The sequence below is a fragment of the Myotis daubentonii genome, chromosome X, assembly GCF_963259705.1.
Source record: "Myotis daubentonii chromosome X, mMyoDau2.1, whole genome shotgun sequence".
Taxonomy (NCBI): Eukaryota; Metazoa; Chordata; class Mammalia; order Chiroptera; family Vespertilionidae; genus Myotis; species Myotis daubentonii.
This window is the reverse complement of record NC_081861.1, coordinates 50,047,103-50,063,774: the sequence shown is the minus strand read 5'-3', so window position 1 is coordinate 50,063,774 and position 16,672 is coordinate 50,047,103. Positions and strand designations below refer to the sequence as shown.

General features: G+C 38.5%; 1 protein-coding gene across 11 annotated transcripts in view; it reads left to right on the top strand.

Moving 5' to 3' along the window:
* TMEM164 (transmembrane protein 164) overlaps window positions 1-16,672 on the top strand; it is a 217,019-nt gene that overhangs the window by 70,306 nt on the left and 130,041 nt on the right. For all 11 annotated transcript variants that reach the window (XM_059679725.1, XM_059679718.1, XM_059679731.1 and 8 more), the window contains one exon: window positions 11,804-11,853. Coding sequence is in view for 8 of the 11 variants with exons in the window: in XM_059679718.1 (XP_059535701.1) it covers window positions 11,804-11,853 (50 nt within the window). In the remaining 3 variants the exon portion in view is untranslated. The remainder of the gene's footprint in view (window positions 1-11,803; window positions 11,854-16,672) is intronic.

Below are 16,672 nucleotides of genomic sequence, written 5' to 3'. Positions count from 1 at the left end.
GCACCGAAAGGTCACCAGTTCAATTCAATTCCCAGTCAGGGCACATACCAGTTTGCAATTTCCATTCCTGGTCAGGGAGGCAGCCAATTGTTCTCTCTCTCTCTCTCTCTCTCTCTCTCTCTCTCTCTCTCTCTCTCTCTCTCCCCTCTCCCTCTCCCTCTCCCTCTCCCTCTCCCTTCATCTCTCTCTAAAATCATTTTTAAAAGAAAATGATAGGGACTGAAGTAGGAAAAGATAATTAGGATGGATTAGAGATATATTGAAAAGGTTAAAGTTTCAAGATGACAGGACTTGGGGACTGACTATACATGGGGGCTGTGAAAGAGGAGTCATCAAAGATAGCCCTGAGTTTAAAGATAGGCTAATGATTTGATAACAGTACTTTTTAATTTACAAAAGAGTTATAAAGATATTACAGAGAATTTCCATATACTCTTCAGTCAGCTTCCCCTAATATAAACATCTTGAATAACTATGATAAAATTAAAACAGAAATTAGCATTGGTACTACGGGCTAAACTATACGCTTTATTCTGACTTCATTAGTTTTTCTACAAATACCCCTTTTCTGTTCCAGGATCCAATCCAGTATCCCATATTGCATTTAGTTGTCATGTGTGTGTGTTTTGTAAATCCTTACCTGAGGATGTTTTTTTATTGATTTTAGAGAGAGAAGAAGGGAGAGAGAGAGAGAGAGAGAGAGAAACATCAATCAGTTGTCTTCCTTACATGACATGACCAAGGATAGAACCCACAACCTAGGTATGTGCTCTGACTAGGAATCAAATCCATGACCTTTTAGTGTATGGGAAGACACTCCAAACAACTGAGCCACCCTGCCAGGGCAGTTGTCATGTCTTCTTAATCTCTTCCATCCATGAAAATTCCTCAGCCTCTGTCTTTCATTATCTTGTCAGTTACTTTGTAAAATGCCCCTAATTTGTACTTATCTGATGTATTTTTCATTAGATTTTGGCAAAAACACCACAGAAATGATGTACCCTTCTTATACATAATTTCCTGGGGCACATGATGATATGCCTTATTACTGTGTTGTTAACCTTGGTTACTTGTTTAAGATGGTGTTGGTCAAATTTCCCCACTATCAAGTTACTATTTTGCCATTGTAATTAACAAGTATCTTGCATGCAAAAATGATAAGACTCTCCTTACTAATCAGGGTCTATCAATGATTCTTACCTGCAGCAGTTATTGCTATAGTGTTTACCTAATGTTGATTTTGTTTCCCTCATTCTTTCTACCTTTACCATTTGGAATTCTATTGTTACAAGAGCTGTCCCTTCTCACCCATTTTTTGAGGGAGCAGTTACAGAAGGAAGAGGCTAGGGAAATAAGGTGGCAAGTTCAGATTTAGGCATGTTTGGCCTTAGGTACCTGTGTGCCATCCAGATAGAAATATCCAGAAAACATTTGGTATCTGCATAGGAACAACAGTTGAGGTTAATAATATTGGAGGCAAGCACTATTAGAATGTAGAAACTGAGGTTCAGGATCAAAACCTGAGGCACAGTGAGCGATAAAACTGGTAAGGCTGCTGGTGTTTGGGGGGGGTACATTGTTTAGGACCCTAATTACCGTACAGATTACTTTGGACTTTGTTCAGTGGCTCACCAATGCCAATTTAAGATTTGTCAGGAGCAAAAGATGGATAATCAAATCCTAGCTCTCAATCTACTATAGCATTGTGTGTAACATTAGAGAACCATTTAATATCCAAAATTAAATAAAATCTGAGTACCCAATGAATTCTACAGGCCATTAGAAAACAAGAGAGTTGTTATCTGGAGTTCTTGGAGAGAGCTTTGTGGAGGAAATAGAACTTATCATTGCCTTGGATGGAATTATCAGTGAGAAAAGAGAAGGGCATCTAAGAAGGATGATGCTATCAATAGCTCATACTTATTTTATTCCTTACAATGTGCCAGCCACTAAATTAAATGCTTCAAGCATTTAATCCTTACCTCTAACTTACAAGGTAGTACTGTTTTAGTCCCCATTTGACACATGAGGAAACTGAGCCCCATTTGACACATGAGGAGAATAGTCAAGTATTCTCTTCCCGTAGGCACCTGGGAAAGAGGAACCAAATAATATATCTGAACATGAATATGCAAACATGGAATTGAAATAAGTCAAGTTAGATGAATTGGAAGTTCAGTATGTGCTGATGTAGCTCACAGTAGGGATGGATTTTTCTATTGAGATCAGAATAATTATATCTACTATGTATTGAGTGCTAGCTACGTGCTAGGCATTGTGCCAAGGGCTTTGTGTGCTATATCTCATTTGATCCTCTCCAAAACCTTGTGAGATATAGATACTATTTTTATCCCTATTTTAGAGATGAAAATTACTCCAATCTCTTGCTCAAGGTTACAGTGCTGCTAAGTGTCTTAGCCAGCATGCGGACCCAAGTCTGTCTTGACTCTAAAGCCCATAATCTTAACCACTTAACCATGCTAACTATCTCACTTCCATCCTCTTAAAAGGGATAAAATTGCCAATGGGATCAGAAAACTTAGTGTTGATGAGTTAAGGTTCTCTGGACTGTTGATGTAAGGACATCAAAATCTGTAGTGAATTTTTATAAAACTTTGAGATAAACAGAGGATAAGCCTGGAAACAGTATCTCAACAAATTGAGATAAATGCTTCCAAGAAATGATAGTTTGGAGTTTTCATTTATGCATTTGGAATTAAGGGAAATTACATGAAGGTGGGAGAAAGCAAGGTAGGATCTGGATTATAGAATAGTTAACAATATTATGTGCTCTCTTGAAGATGGTCAAGCTTTAGAAGGAGGAGGGTAAAAAGAGGCATTTCAAAGGTATATTAACTTTGATGCACAGAAACAATAGGGCTTGCTTAAGGCAAAGGTAAAACTTTTACTGAAGAAGTCATATTTGTGGGCCCAACTACATACCATGACCTGCCCAGCTAGGAATTTATGATCAGACTACCCTGTGGTGTTATTTTCCATAGACCCCTCCCCCTTTTTTTGGCCACAGGACCTGGATAATTGTGTGTGGGTGTGGAACCTGCCAAATATGATTTGTGACTCTATTCTATACCTCAATGGTTGACCAACTTCAGTCTTTCTTTAGGTATAATTCAAGCTGGTTACAATCTGTTTTTTCAAGCCTGGGAACCATTCTGGCTTTAAGATGAAGGTATTACCATTTTAATCCCTTATATGTTGATTTTAAAGCTCAATTCTTAGTAAGTACTCTTACTTTCCTTTTGTCTACATTCTTGAGGAAAAGTTCTCTCTGTAAGCTCCTTATACTGACAAAAATGGTATTTTCTCAGCAAGAAGTAAGCAGAGGAGTTAAAGGGAAGAAAGAGGATGGGCATTTAACCAAAGGCTCCCTGGAGAAAATGATGCATAATTTTGTATTTGAGAGGTAAATAGGAGTTAGCCAGAAGAGGAAAGGTGAGAAGGCCATTCTGGAAGAGTGAATAGGATTAACAATGTTACAATTTCCTGATGTTGGAGATTGAAACTTTAAAAATAAAATTAGAAAACAATAATTGACTCTTTCTATAATCTCAGGGTTGTAAAATATTTTCAAAGTATGACATCAAAGCCAGAAGCCAGAAAGGAAATGAAAAATACATTTGTTTACATAAAGATAAAAAAACTTCCATACATCCCATCCCGTAAGCAGAGCTATGACAGACAATTACAACCTGGGAAAATTATTTGCAATAAATATCAAATAGTCTGCATTAAATGTTATTAAAACATAAATAGCTCTTAGAACTTAATATGAAAGAGAACATACCAGTTGAAAAATAGACAAAGGCCACATATGGTCATATCTCTCAAAAAAGAAATACACCTGGCCAAAAAACATGTTAGAAAATAGTTACACAAATTAAAGCTATAAGGGTGTGTGTGTGTGTGTGTGTGTGTGTGTGTGTGTGTGTTGTACGGGAGGGAAAATAATTTTACCTCTACCCTTCTAGGTTCTTAGCTGAGACCCCTCCCCTGTAATAATAAATTAACAGGAGAAAAATGAACAGACATTTAATAAAATGTATACCTCCTATATACATGGGTGAGACCCCCCCAAAAACTGGGTAACTCTCTGAAATGGCCCACACCACCATGTTAAATCCATCTCCAGGTAAAGACAAAAGGTGTTTGGTGTGCTTGTTTTGGGGAGGGGAGAGGCTAATAAGGGAGGAAAGCACATTAAAAGTCAAATGCTGTTAAGCAGATTTAAGCCTTTGCCTTCTCTATTGATGATTTTCTAGAGATTTAGTCATCCTCCTCTTCCTGGTACAGTGAGGTAAACACCATCACAAATGAAGATTTTCCTTACACATATAAATGTCTCTTACAAAAGGGTAACTTCTACTCAGTTTTCAGACCTTCTCTTAGGTCTACTGTCCTTACATTAATCATCCTAAGATAATCAATATCCCAGAGATGTATTTTGAGGTGGCAAACTCATTGCTCCTTCAGGAGCTTGAACTTTTTCTATAGGTGCTGACAAGCAATTAAAGGATTTTAATGGCAGATCAGAGCTGCATTTTAGATAGATCCCTCTTGAAACAATGTGCCTGTAGGCTAGAGACCAGTGAAGAGATACTTGCAGTGGTCCTGGGAGAATATGAACATTAGTGAATACATAGAGCCTAAGACAGGCTTTGGGCAGTCCAAGAATGGTGGCATAAATAAAAATTAATTTTAGACTATAATAAGGAATAAAAAGCAATTATTTGAGCAAAAGGAGCTACAACCCAGGAGGCACAGATTCAGGTAGCAACCTAAATTATGTTCCTCTGAGACAAAGGGGAGGCCATCTTTTATATTGAAAGCTCTGGCCCAGGTTCCCAATTAGGTCCCTTTTATGTAACTGTGGTATCCAAATTGTGCAGTTCTGATTGTACTGGGCAAGTCTCAGTACCTTGGTAGAAAGAGGAAATCGGTTCCCCCGTAGTGGTTGACTCAGATAGCATAAGCAAACGGGACATAGTGTGGGAAGCCCAGAGTTCAGTCTGACGTTCTTCCCACTATACAGATTAGATGAGGAGCCCTTGTTAGCAAATGGCCACTAGGCTTTTATTATTTATAAAATTTTGGCCCTCTTTTGATGATGGGGAGTCCACTTCAGCAGATAAATTCCTTCTTGGGGTCCACAGTGAGTAATGATTATAAGCATAGTCCTTAGGAATCCCCAAATAGCTGTGTGCCATCGTAGGATGTGGAGGTAAGAAAACTGGAGCCAGAGGGCTGGGCCTGGGAAGATGTGTACCATGGTAAACACCACTCTCCTGTCCCAATCTCATTCTGTTTCCCTTTTATTTAGTTTTTCCATCACCCTTCACTGTTAATCTGACAAGTCCTTCTTTTAGAATGGTTTGTGGTGATTGGCTCTCCTTCCCAATTACATTTCTCATAGCACTGACATTTCCTCCTATGAACACAAATTGTCTTCTTTAGGTGTTATGAAAATAGAGGTTCATTGACTCTAATGTTGAGGTGAGCAGAAGTTAATGGGAGGCTGGACAATGATGCCAATGAACTTGGGCTGATATGATTGTGGCACAGGAATTGGAACAAGGAGGTGCTACAAGTGATAGCTTGGCTGGGAGGTTGGGTGGTGAAGATGGGGAACCTGGAACCAGCATGGTTCAGAGGTAGAAGATGAACTGGTACACCTGCTGGTGCCTAGATTGGGTGTGTTAGACAAAATTTTGTGTCCAAAAGCTTTTATGAAATAAAGGGTTTATGGGCCCATATGCTTGCCAGAAAAAGGACCAGGTCCTGGGACATACAGTCTAAACCACTACCAGCAGAAAAAGATGAACATGTCTGCTGTCCTGGAGCTGAAGGGGCTCTTTTTATGCATTGAGTTTGGGGAAGAAAGATATAAATTATTTTGAAAGAAATAACATTGGCTATAGAAAAAAGGGGGGCAAAGAAGTTGAAGCAAGGGCAATTCTATAATAGGTACATAGTCTGTAAGCAAGAAGTATTTCCTACTTTTTGATTTCGTCATGGGCAACAATCCAGAAAGTTCATGCATAAGCCAGATGCAGTGGTGTCTTGTGTCATCTGGTGGTCAATTTATTTGTTTATTTTTATTGATTTCAGAGAGAGAGGGAGAGGGAGAAAGAAATCATCAATGATGAGAGAGGATCATTGATTGGTTGTCTCCTGTACACCCCCTACTGGGGATTGAGCCTGCAATCCGGGCATGTGCCCAGATTGGAATCGAACCATGACTTCCTGGTTCATAGGTAGACACTCAACCACTGAGCCATGATAGTCACCTGGAAGTTCATTCCAATTTTAAACATACATTGAGGAATATGAGCAGTCTTTTGTTAGGTTCAACCCACAGTTGTTAATGGATTAACTACCCTTGTCCTTTCCCCCATCTTCCAGCCCACTGTAATTTAAGACATCTCAGAATTTTTATCTTGTCAGGTGTGTAGGAAAGAGCTGACTTTACAAGTTTCTAGGCAGGAGAACCCTGGAGTAGTATAGGAGGCTTCATGGGGAAGCTGAGAGAGTGTGATTTTGAATGGAAACTGTGGGCTTTACCTGGGGGGAAAAAAACAGCCAAGAAAGACCTCAGCTTTGTAAGGTTGCAGTAATTGCAACTGCCCAGAAGACCTGGAAATGAGGCAGATTAGAGCTAAGATGACCCTGTCTTATGTGATGCTGAACTCTGGAACCCATTCATGTAAATATGATCTGCTGCCCAGGTACGTTTCTGCTTTCAGATGTCTCATCTTGTAGAGATCTTGTGGGTTGTGTGGTAGCACAGGTGTAGGGCCATTGGGGTGACTGTGCCATGAGGTCAAGATATGGAAGTTAAGGGACCTAGGTTCTTGTCTGAAAGCTTGCCAGAAACTTTCCCCCTGTGTTTTTCATCTGTAAAATGGGTTTTAATAATAAGGCCCTGCTTATCTACAAAATTATGGGAAAATGAAAGTGCTTCGTTGCAAATTTTGGCATGAATACAAAAGTGCCAGTTTGGTGTTGGGATATACCCAGATGCATTTTAATTTTTCTATTGTCCTTGTTTGCACTTTTAACTGTCTTCTCTTCCCACACTTTTTGCAGCTGAAGGGAAATTTAGCTTTCTGTCTGGCTAGTCTAAAACACATACACCAAAATTTGGAGGTGGTTGGTAGCTAACTAAGGAAGAAAGCAGGGATATTTAGGCAAAGGCTGGGGGTCTTTGGGCCTCTGATGTAAAATGCTATTTTTGCATGGCTCCTTTGGTTAATCTTGAGTATGGATGTGACTCCAGCATGACAGAGCAGAGAAGTTCAATGTTATAAATTTTTGAATTTGCTAAAGGAGGCCACTGTTAAACAAAAACTTTCAAGGCCTAAAGTTTTTCTCAAAGAAATGGTTTATTGAGCCATATGCTACGCAAAGAAAGGACCAGGTCCTTGATGGCGGAGACATACATGCCCACCATCTAGGGTTGTGGGGACTCTTTTTAAATATATTTTTATTGATTTTAGAGAGGAAGGAAGAGGGAAAGAGAGATAGAAACCTCAATGATGAGAGAGAATCATTGATTGGCTGCCTCCTGCACGCCCCCTACTGGGGATCAAGCCCGCAACCCAGGCATGTGCCCTTGGCCGGAGTTGAACCTGGGACCCTTCAGTCTGCAGTCCCACGCTCTATCCACTGAGCCAAATTGGCTAGGGCAGGGGGACTCTTTTATACAATGAGTTTGGAGGGGAAAGATGTAAGTTGTTTTAAAAGAATTTACATTGTTGCCTGGCCAGTGTGGCTCAGTAGTTGAGCATTGACCTATGAACCAGGAGGTCACGGTTCCATTCTCAGTCAGGGTACATGCCTGGGTTGTGGGCTAGATCCCCAATAGGGAGCATGCAGGAGGCTATAGTTAAAGGGATTGGGAATAGGTGAAGTGGAGAAAGTTCTGGGATAGGTGCATAGTCTGTAAGGAAGACGTATTTGCTGCTTTTGGATTGGTAGTGGACAACAGTCTGGAAAGTTCACGTGGAATCAAGATGTGGTGGCATCAGTAGGCAGCTATTCAGCTATTCTCTCTAGATAATAACAGAAAATAGTTACCTGGAAGTTGTTTCAAAGTTTTAACATACATTCAGTAATGAGAGCTATTTTTTGTTGGTTCTGTTAACTGATTAACCTCTCTTGTCTCCTCCTTCTACTTTTTGGTCTGCTATAATTTAATTTTAGGACATCTCAGAATCTTTCCTTGCCATGAGTTTACTGGAAAAGGAATATGATGCATTTGGGATTCTTTTTCAAGTTTGCTGATTTGATATGTCTACATGCATCTGATTTCAAGATTTCTTGAAAAAGATACCCTCTGTCCTGCTTTGGGGAATAGACAGGCAAAATGAGAAAGACCAAAGTGCTGGTTGGAATTGTTAATAGTGAATGTGGAGTTAAAACTGGTTCTTGAGTTTGGCTAAGAAAGAATTCAGAGCCAAGAACTCTAATGCAAGAAGTTTATTTAGAAAGTCACAGAGGTGGGAGAAGTGATCCAGCTGGGCCAGTGCACAGGAAAAACAACAGAGGCAAAAGAAAGGGCCCTAGGAGCTTAGGAGAAAGAAAGCAAAGATAACATGCCTGAAGGGGAAAGATGCAGGCATGCTCCAGAGAGAGCAACTGAGGATAGAAGGGGTTGGGGAAAGGCATGTTCTTTCAGGTTTATAGCATTGCTTCATCTGGTTTTGCTGCTTTTCTGGGCCTGGAGCTGAAATGCAACTAAGGCTTAAATGACATCTCTAGTTTGACCAAAACTCTGTCTCTGTGGTCAACAGTCCTGAGGCTATACTCTGGCCCCCTGTTCCTCCTCTCAGGCGGTCTAAACCACATAACTAGCAATATGAAAGGTCAGGGGGATCTAAAATGCATGTCTAATGACATATTAGGGGAGGAAAGGTTACCCTGTGGGCTAGGTCCTAGTGTATAATAGTTGTTTTCTCAGTTTTGCCCATTGCTGGGTACCCGGGACTTTCTGCCCTGTTGGCATTCCATACCTGGCCTATCGTTCCTGCTCTGCTCATGCCTAATTGCCTACTCTATTAGAATGACATGGCCACATGAAAGTAACTGTTGGAAAACTCAGTCAAGAATAGATTAGCTGCCTCAAGTTAGATCCATGATTGAATTGAGGGTAATATGACACCCTACTGTGTTAGAAATGGAGGCTTGCTCCATTCAGTAGGTTTTTGGGCTTCTGGTGTAGCGCTGTCATGGATGAGAACCAGCTAAATGGAGCAATTATAGGGAAATCTGCCCCCCAAGAATCTGTTCCTCTTTTCTTGGCTGTGGGTGTAGAAAATTAAGAGTTAACTGTGGGGCTCAGTGGTATAATTTTGCTTCTCTGTTTAGCATATTGGAAGTATCATGGGCATTTCAGAACTCAGGAAGGGTATTGGTATGGCTCATAGGAGACTCTGGAGGTACTGAGGACCTTTCCTAGATGGTTGGGGGCCTCTCTCTGCTCTCTGTATACTATAGTTTCTGAGTTTAGCCTGTGGTGGGCCAGGTACTGGGTAACTATGTGCAGCCTCCAACTTGGTCCCTTGCCTAAGGTGAGTAACTTTACTGCTGGGTCAGTGATAAAGAACACCAGCTTTGTTTCTTTCTTTCTTGGACTGCTCCAAAGGGTTGGGGTGGAGAGTTGGGATAAGTTCATGTTTGGGTGATTGAAATTCCAAGTCAACAGTCCTTATCACAAACCATTAAGGTCATATGTATTTCAGAAATCAAAATTTTTTCAATTTTGAAAAGGCAATACAGTGCATGTAGAGTATTTTACATACACTGCCATTGGGGTCTGGGGCAGCACCCCATAATCAAAATACATTATTTTATGAGAAATATATTAATATTCACCATAAGTGTAATAAATAGTTTGTTAATTGCTTTAGCTCAGTTCAAATCATGTTTTACTACCAAATTAGCCTTGAAAAAACGGACTTTGAGAGCTTTTTATATTTGTTGGTTGCTGATAAAGGATTGTGGACCTGTAATTGTCATTGGTTTTGCACTTTTAATCAAATTGACCCATGGGGAAAGGCATTTTCTTGATGGATATTTCCTTGGAGGAGTTCTCTGATGAGGTATTGTGCAAGTAATGGGCTCATGCCTGTGTTCCTCTCAAGATCCCTTCTCTTTTCTATTCTTCTTTCTCTTTCTCTTGAGAAGGATTCAAGTGGGTGTCTTTCTTATAGTGTTTTTCCTTATAGTACCCTTTACTTCTAAATGTAGGCTCTGAGAGAACTGAAGAACCAAATGCTAAAGAATATGCATATGACAAAGCCAAACAAATTTATAATGTAGATAATCTGTATTAATAAATGCTCATAAGATAGGGACACATATTGATGATTTTGTAAATGGCACCATTAAATCACTGCAGGTGAAAGAACACAAATATGGGTTTCATTTTTTTATTAGTCCTGAGTCCTGCTGAATGTCTCTGACTTTAGGCCAAGGTCAAATATTCAGCATATCTGGCTCCCAGGAATGGTTGATTATCCTGGGTTTTTTATTAAATGTGCAGATTCCTGAAGTCCCAGACTTCTGGAAACAACATTCTTAATGGATGAGCCCAGCAATTCACATGTTTAATAAGCAATATTCAGGGTTTCTTTGTCCCTCTGGAGAACTAGTGGTTGGGTGAAGGTCAAACTGCCACCACTCTGAAGCTTGTAATCCAGGCCCAGGTCAAGTAAAGTAGCATGGGACTGATTTGTCTCATAGGACAAGGTTCTTTTTTGTCTGGTTTGACCTGGATGGAGAATAGAATCACTTAGTTGTGCTTAGAAACAAACCAACCCAATGTAGGGGAGGAAAAATAATTTTTCTTCTACCCTTCCAGGTTTTTGGCTGAGATGCCCTTGTTATAAAAGACACATTAACAAGAGAAGAACAAGTAGATGTTGAATAAAATATATACCTCTGGGAGAGAGACCCAGGAAAACTGAGTAACTCCCTGAAACAGTCTAAGCCATCACCTCAAATATCATCTCTAACTAAAGATGAAAGAAGATGTTGGGGGTAGGGAGTGAGGTTATGGGAGATGATCAGGAAAAGCACAGTAAATTGAATAAGGCTGTTATGCAGATTTAAGTCCTCGCCTTCTACATGGAAGAGCTTCTAGACCATCCATCCTTCTCTACATGGTCCTCAGAGGGGGACATGCTTTCAAATGGATATTTCCCTAATAAAAGTAAATGTATCTTACATAAAGGGCAACTTCTACTCAGTTTTCAGAGCTCTTCCTGTGTCTAGTGTTTCTTTAAAAAAAAAACACCAAAAAAACAGCCTGGAATAATCCTTATGACAAAGAGAGAGATTTCGAGGAGGCAAATTCTGCTCCCTTTCAAAATCAAAGTGTGGTATAGAGGTTAAGAAGAAGTGTTCCAGAGGCTAAAAGGACCTAAAATTGCTCTATCTCCTACCCCCCAAATTCTTACTCTCTCACTCTCCATCTCTGTCCCTTCCCCTCCCATCATATTCTTCTCTCTCTCTCTCTCTCTCTCTCTCTCTCTCTCTCTCTCTCTCTCTCTCTCTCTCTCTCCTCTCTCTCAGATCTCTATGACATACACACATGTAGATGCATGTGCAAACACAAACATAGTTGGAAAACCATCTGCTTTTTAAACTTTTATATTACACTTTATGTGTTAGAGTTGGTTATTTATTATTATTATTAAAGTAGATTGTCTCACTGCATCTAGTATTTCTTTTATTAATCATACTTCTTTTTTAATAATCATACCTAATTCTTCTTCCATTGCAGATTTTTCTCCTGGCCTGTCCTCCATGTCCGGGAGCTACCGTGGTCTTCAAGTAAGGGAAAATTGTTTTTTTGCTCTGTTGCCATTGCTATTCAGACTGTTTTGTCTGTTTGATAACCTAGGATGATGAACTCATTGCTGTGAACACCTTGGACCTGCACTCCTTTGTCTTTGGGCATCCCAAGGGACAAAAGTCTGTGTAACAGGCAAATGTTGTATGTGGACATTTTGTCAAGCCCAGACAAAGCCTTTTCAGCTATTTCTTGTAGTGGTGGTTTATGGCCAAAGCATGCTCCCTTGGAAGTTAGCCACCTTCCTAAACTTTCTCTCGAGAGTGAGTTGGGGTACAGACATCTTCCCTCATTTCAAGAATCTTTTCATTGTGGTCCTGCTGCTCCACTGAGGATATGTCTTCACTTTGAAGGCTTTTGTTCTTGTGTTTTTATTCCCTTAAAATTAAAGTGAGGAGAGAAAAATATTACTTATTACAAGTTCTAGCTTTCTTAAAAATAGCGAACATTAAATCCATTAAGGTGTATTTCAGGCAAATCCTGATTATCTGAAGGCAAGTTTGCTTTAGCAAAATTCTCAAGAGTCCTAGAAGCCTCATTGTAACTGTGAGTTGTGGCCATCTCATTTACAAAGCCTTTTATTAGAGTTGCTAATGAGAAGCTAAGTTGAAAAAATTAATTTCATCTCTTTTCTGCTGCCCTGGCCCCCATTTTGGAGCTGTTCCTGAGCACTGAAATGGCCACAGGCCAGAGGGAAGGGACAGGAAATAAAGAGCCCCGAAGATCCTTGGATAATTGAGAGTGGTGTAAATGGCTTTCTGATTTACTTAAGTCATTAAAGTGTTATGTAGGGGGAAATATACCCTATTTGCTGCTTCAAATAGCTTCTTGGAATAGACACTTAGTCTCTTGGCTTTGGTGAGTAACTTTCTGCTAGATGAGAGGTAATGGATCCTGATTTTATATATTTCCTACTTGGACAGCTCCTAAGCAAGAAGGGGTATTTAACTCTGTCTCCTCCCTTGATTTCCCAAAATAAGCTCAAATTTTTAGTGTAAAATTTTCAAAGTAACATGTATTAGTTTTATTTCATTATTATGAAAGTAATAAATCTCATAGAAAATGTAGAGACACATAAAGAAGAAAATAAACATCACCCTTAATTCTTTCATTGAGAGATAATTTTGGTTATTTCTTTTCTTTTCTTAATAAACAGAGATCCTCTTTAGAATTTTTACTACAACTTTTGTAAACAATTCATTTTATATATACATTTTATACATTAACTACATAAATATGATTGCTGGATTTATTTTTATAGTGGTTCTTTTTTTCCCCCTTTGTTTTGTTTGGCTCCTCTGTCTAATATATATATATTTGATTTCAGAGAGGAAGGGAAAAGGAGAGATAGATAGAAACATCAATGATGAGAGAGAAGCATTGATCGGCTGCCTCCTACATGCCCCCCACTGGGGATTGAGCCCACAACTAGGGCATATGCCCTGACCAGGAATCAAACCTGGGACCCTTCAGTCCACAGGCTGATGCTCTATCCACTGGGCCAAACTGGCTAGGGCCTCCGTCTGTCTTTCCATGCCATCCTTGCATATTACCAAACAAGTATGTTTCCTTCCATATTTTATTCCATGCTTATATGTGTATATACACACACACCTTTACACACACACACTTAACATGAGTTTTTGTTGTTTATTTTGTAAAAATAGAATTGTATACATAATTTAATACAACTTGCTTTTTTACTCAATATTATCTCATGGAAAATCTATTGGTATAACTCTTACTCTTTAATATATATATATTGATTTCAAAGAGGAAGGGAGAGGGAGAGAGAGATAGAAACATCAATGATGAGAATCATTGATTGACTGCCTCTTGCATGCCTCCCACTGGGGATCAAGCCCACAACCTGGGCATGTGCCATGACCGGGAATTGAACTGTGACCTCCTGGTTCATAGGTCGACACTCAACCACTGAGCCATGCCAGCTGGGCTACCTTGTATTCTTTTAAAACAAGGGTGCACAAAATTTTATAGAGGCACAACAATTTATTTAGGCATTCTCCTATTAATGAACATTTACATTCATTCTTTCTAGATTTCTGCCACTATAATCAATGCTGAAATGAACATCATTATGCATATGTCCTTACATACTACTGGTGCTACACACACACACACACACACACACACACACACACACGAATTTATATATATTTGTTAACTATATGTTCATATTGATTTAAAAAAACAGGCCATTATAATTTACTTTTACCTTTTGTATGTAATATATGAGATTATTCATTTCTTCATAATGCTACCAGCATAAGGTGTCATGGTTCTTTTATAATTTTGATAACTTAATGGATGAATTTACTTGGCTACTAATGCATTTTATTATTATTTCATACCTTTTTTGCCCAATTAAATTTGCCTTTTGAAATGTCTGTTCATATTATTTGCCCATTCTTTTTTTTTTAAAATATATTTTATTGATTTTTTACAGAGAGGAAGGGAGAGAGATAGAGTTAGAAACATCGATGAAAGAGAAACATCGACCAGCTGCCTCCTGCACATCTCCTACTGGGGATGTGCCCGCAACCCAGATACATGCCCTTGACCAGAATCGAACCTGGGACCTTTCAGTCCGCAGGTCGACGCTCTATCCACTGAGCCAAACCGGTCTCGGCTATTTGCCCATTCTTATAGGTTGTTTGTATTTTTCTTAATTTGTAAGACCTCCTTGAATATTTTTGATATTGCACCTATGTCTACCATTGTTATAGATAATCTTTCCCAAATCTGTATGTATTGGGTTTGCTGGTGGTATATTTTTTCCACATAATATTTTAATTTTTCATATACAAATATGACTCTTTTATTAAATAGGTTCTGGTTTCTAGTCTGGGTTAAAACCATTTTCTTAAAAGTAGATAACCAGTTGTAGTAGCATAATATATTATGTAAGTAAGTCCCTACTTTTCCCTGTGAACCAAACTATCATCCTTGTCATCTAGTAAACTTTTTAAAATTGAGTTTATTGGACTAATATTGTTTAATAAAATTATATAGGTTTCAGGTGTACAATTGTATAATACATCATCTGTATATTGTATTGTATGTTCACCATCCAAAATCAAGTCTTTTTTTATCACCATTTATCCCTTTTATTACCCTCTTTTACCTCTTACCACCCACATTTCCCTATAGTAATCTACAGTAATCATCATACTGTTGTCTGCCTATGAGTTTATTTATTTAATTATTTTTGCTTAATCCCTTCACCTTTTTCACCCAGCACCTAACACCTTCCCCTCTGACATCTGTCAGTCTGTTTTCTGTATCTATGAGCCTGCTTCTATTTTGTTTGTTAGTTTATTTTGTTCACTAGATTCCACATATGAGTGACATCATGGTATTTGTCTTTCTCTGACTGGCTTATTTCACTTAGCATAATACTCTTCAGGTCCATCCATGCTGTTGCAAAAGGTAAGATTTCCTTCTTTTTTACAGCTGAATAGTATTCCATTGTATAAATGTACCAGAGCTTTTTTATCCACTCATTTACTAATGAGCACTTGGGCTGCTTCCAAATCTTGGCTATTGTAAATAATGCTTCAATGAATATAGGGATACATGTATTGTTTCAAATTAGTGTTTCGGGTTTCTTCAGATATATTCCAAGAAGTGGAATCACTAGGTCATAAGGCAGTTACATTTTAATTTTTTTGAAGTAATTGCACACTGCTTTCCACAGTGGCTGCACTAGTATGCATTCCCTCCAACAGTGCATGAGGGTTCCCTTTTCTCCCCATCCTCGCTAACGCTTCTTTGTTGATTTATTGGTGACTGGTGTGAGGTGATAATCTCATTATTCTTTTAATTTGCATTTAAAAGAACATTGGTTAGTGACATTGAGCATCTTTTCATATGTCTCTTGGTCACCTATATGTCCTCTTTAGAGAAATATCTATTCAGGTCCTTTGCCTGTTTTTTAATTGAATTGTTTGGGGGGTTTTTTTGGTGTTGATTTGCGTCAGTTCTTTATAAATTTTGGATATTAACCCCTATCAGATATATCATTGACAAATATGTTCTCCCATTCAGTGGGTTGTCTTTTAATTTTGGTGATGGTTTCCTTTGCTGTGCAAAAACTATTTAGTTTGATGCAATTCCGTTTGTTTATTTTTCCTTTTGTTTTTGTTGCCTGAGGAAATATATCAGAAAGAATATTGCTATAAGAAATGTCTAAGATTTTACTGCCTATGTTTTCTTCTAGAATTTTTATGGTTTCAAAACTAATATGAAAGCCTTTAATCTATTTTAAGTTTATTCTTATGTATGGTGTAAGAAGATGGTCCAGTTTCATTTTCAGCATGTATCTGTCCAAAGTTTCCAACACCATTTTTTGAATAGACCATCTTTACCCCATTGTAAGTTCTTGCCTCCTTTGTCAAATATTAATTAAGCATAATGGCTTGGGTCGATTTCTGGGTTCTCTGTTCTGTTCCATTGGTTTATATGTCTGTTCTCATACCAGTAACAGATTGTTTTGAGTACAGTGGCTTTATAGTATTGTGATCCCTCCAACTTTGTTCTTCTTTCTCAAGATTGCTGTAGCTATTTGGGGTCTTTTTTGGTTCCATATAAATTTTTGAAGAATTTGTTCTTGATCTGTGAAATATGCCATTGGTATTTTAATAGGGATTTCATTGAATCTATGGATTGCTTTCGGTAGTATGGACATTTTTAAAATGTTAATGATTCTAATCCATGAAGATGATATATGCTTCTACTTGTGTTTTTTTTTCATTTTCTTTCTGCAGTGTCTTATAATTT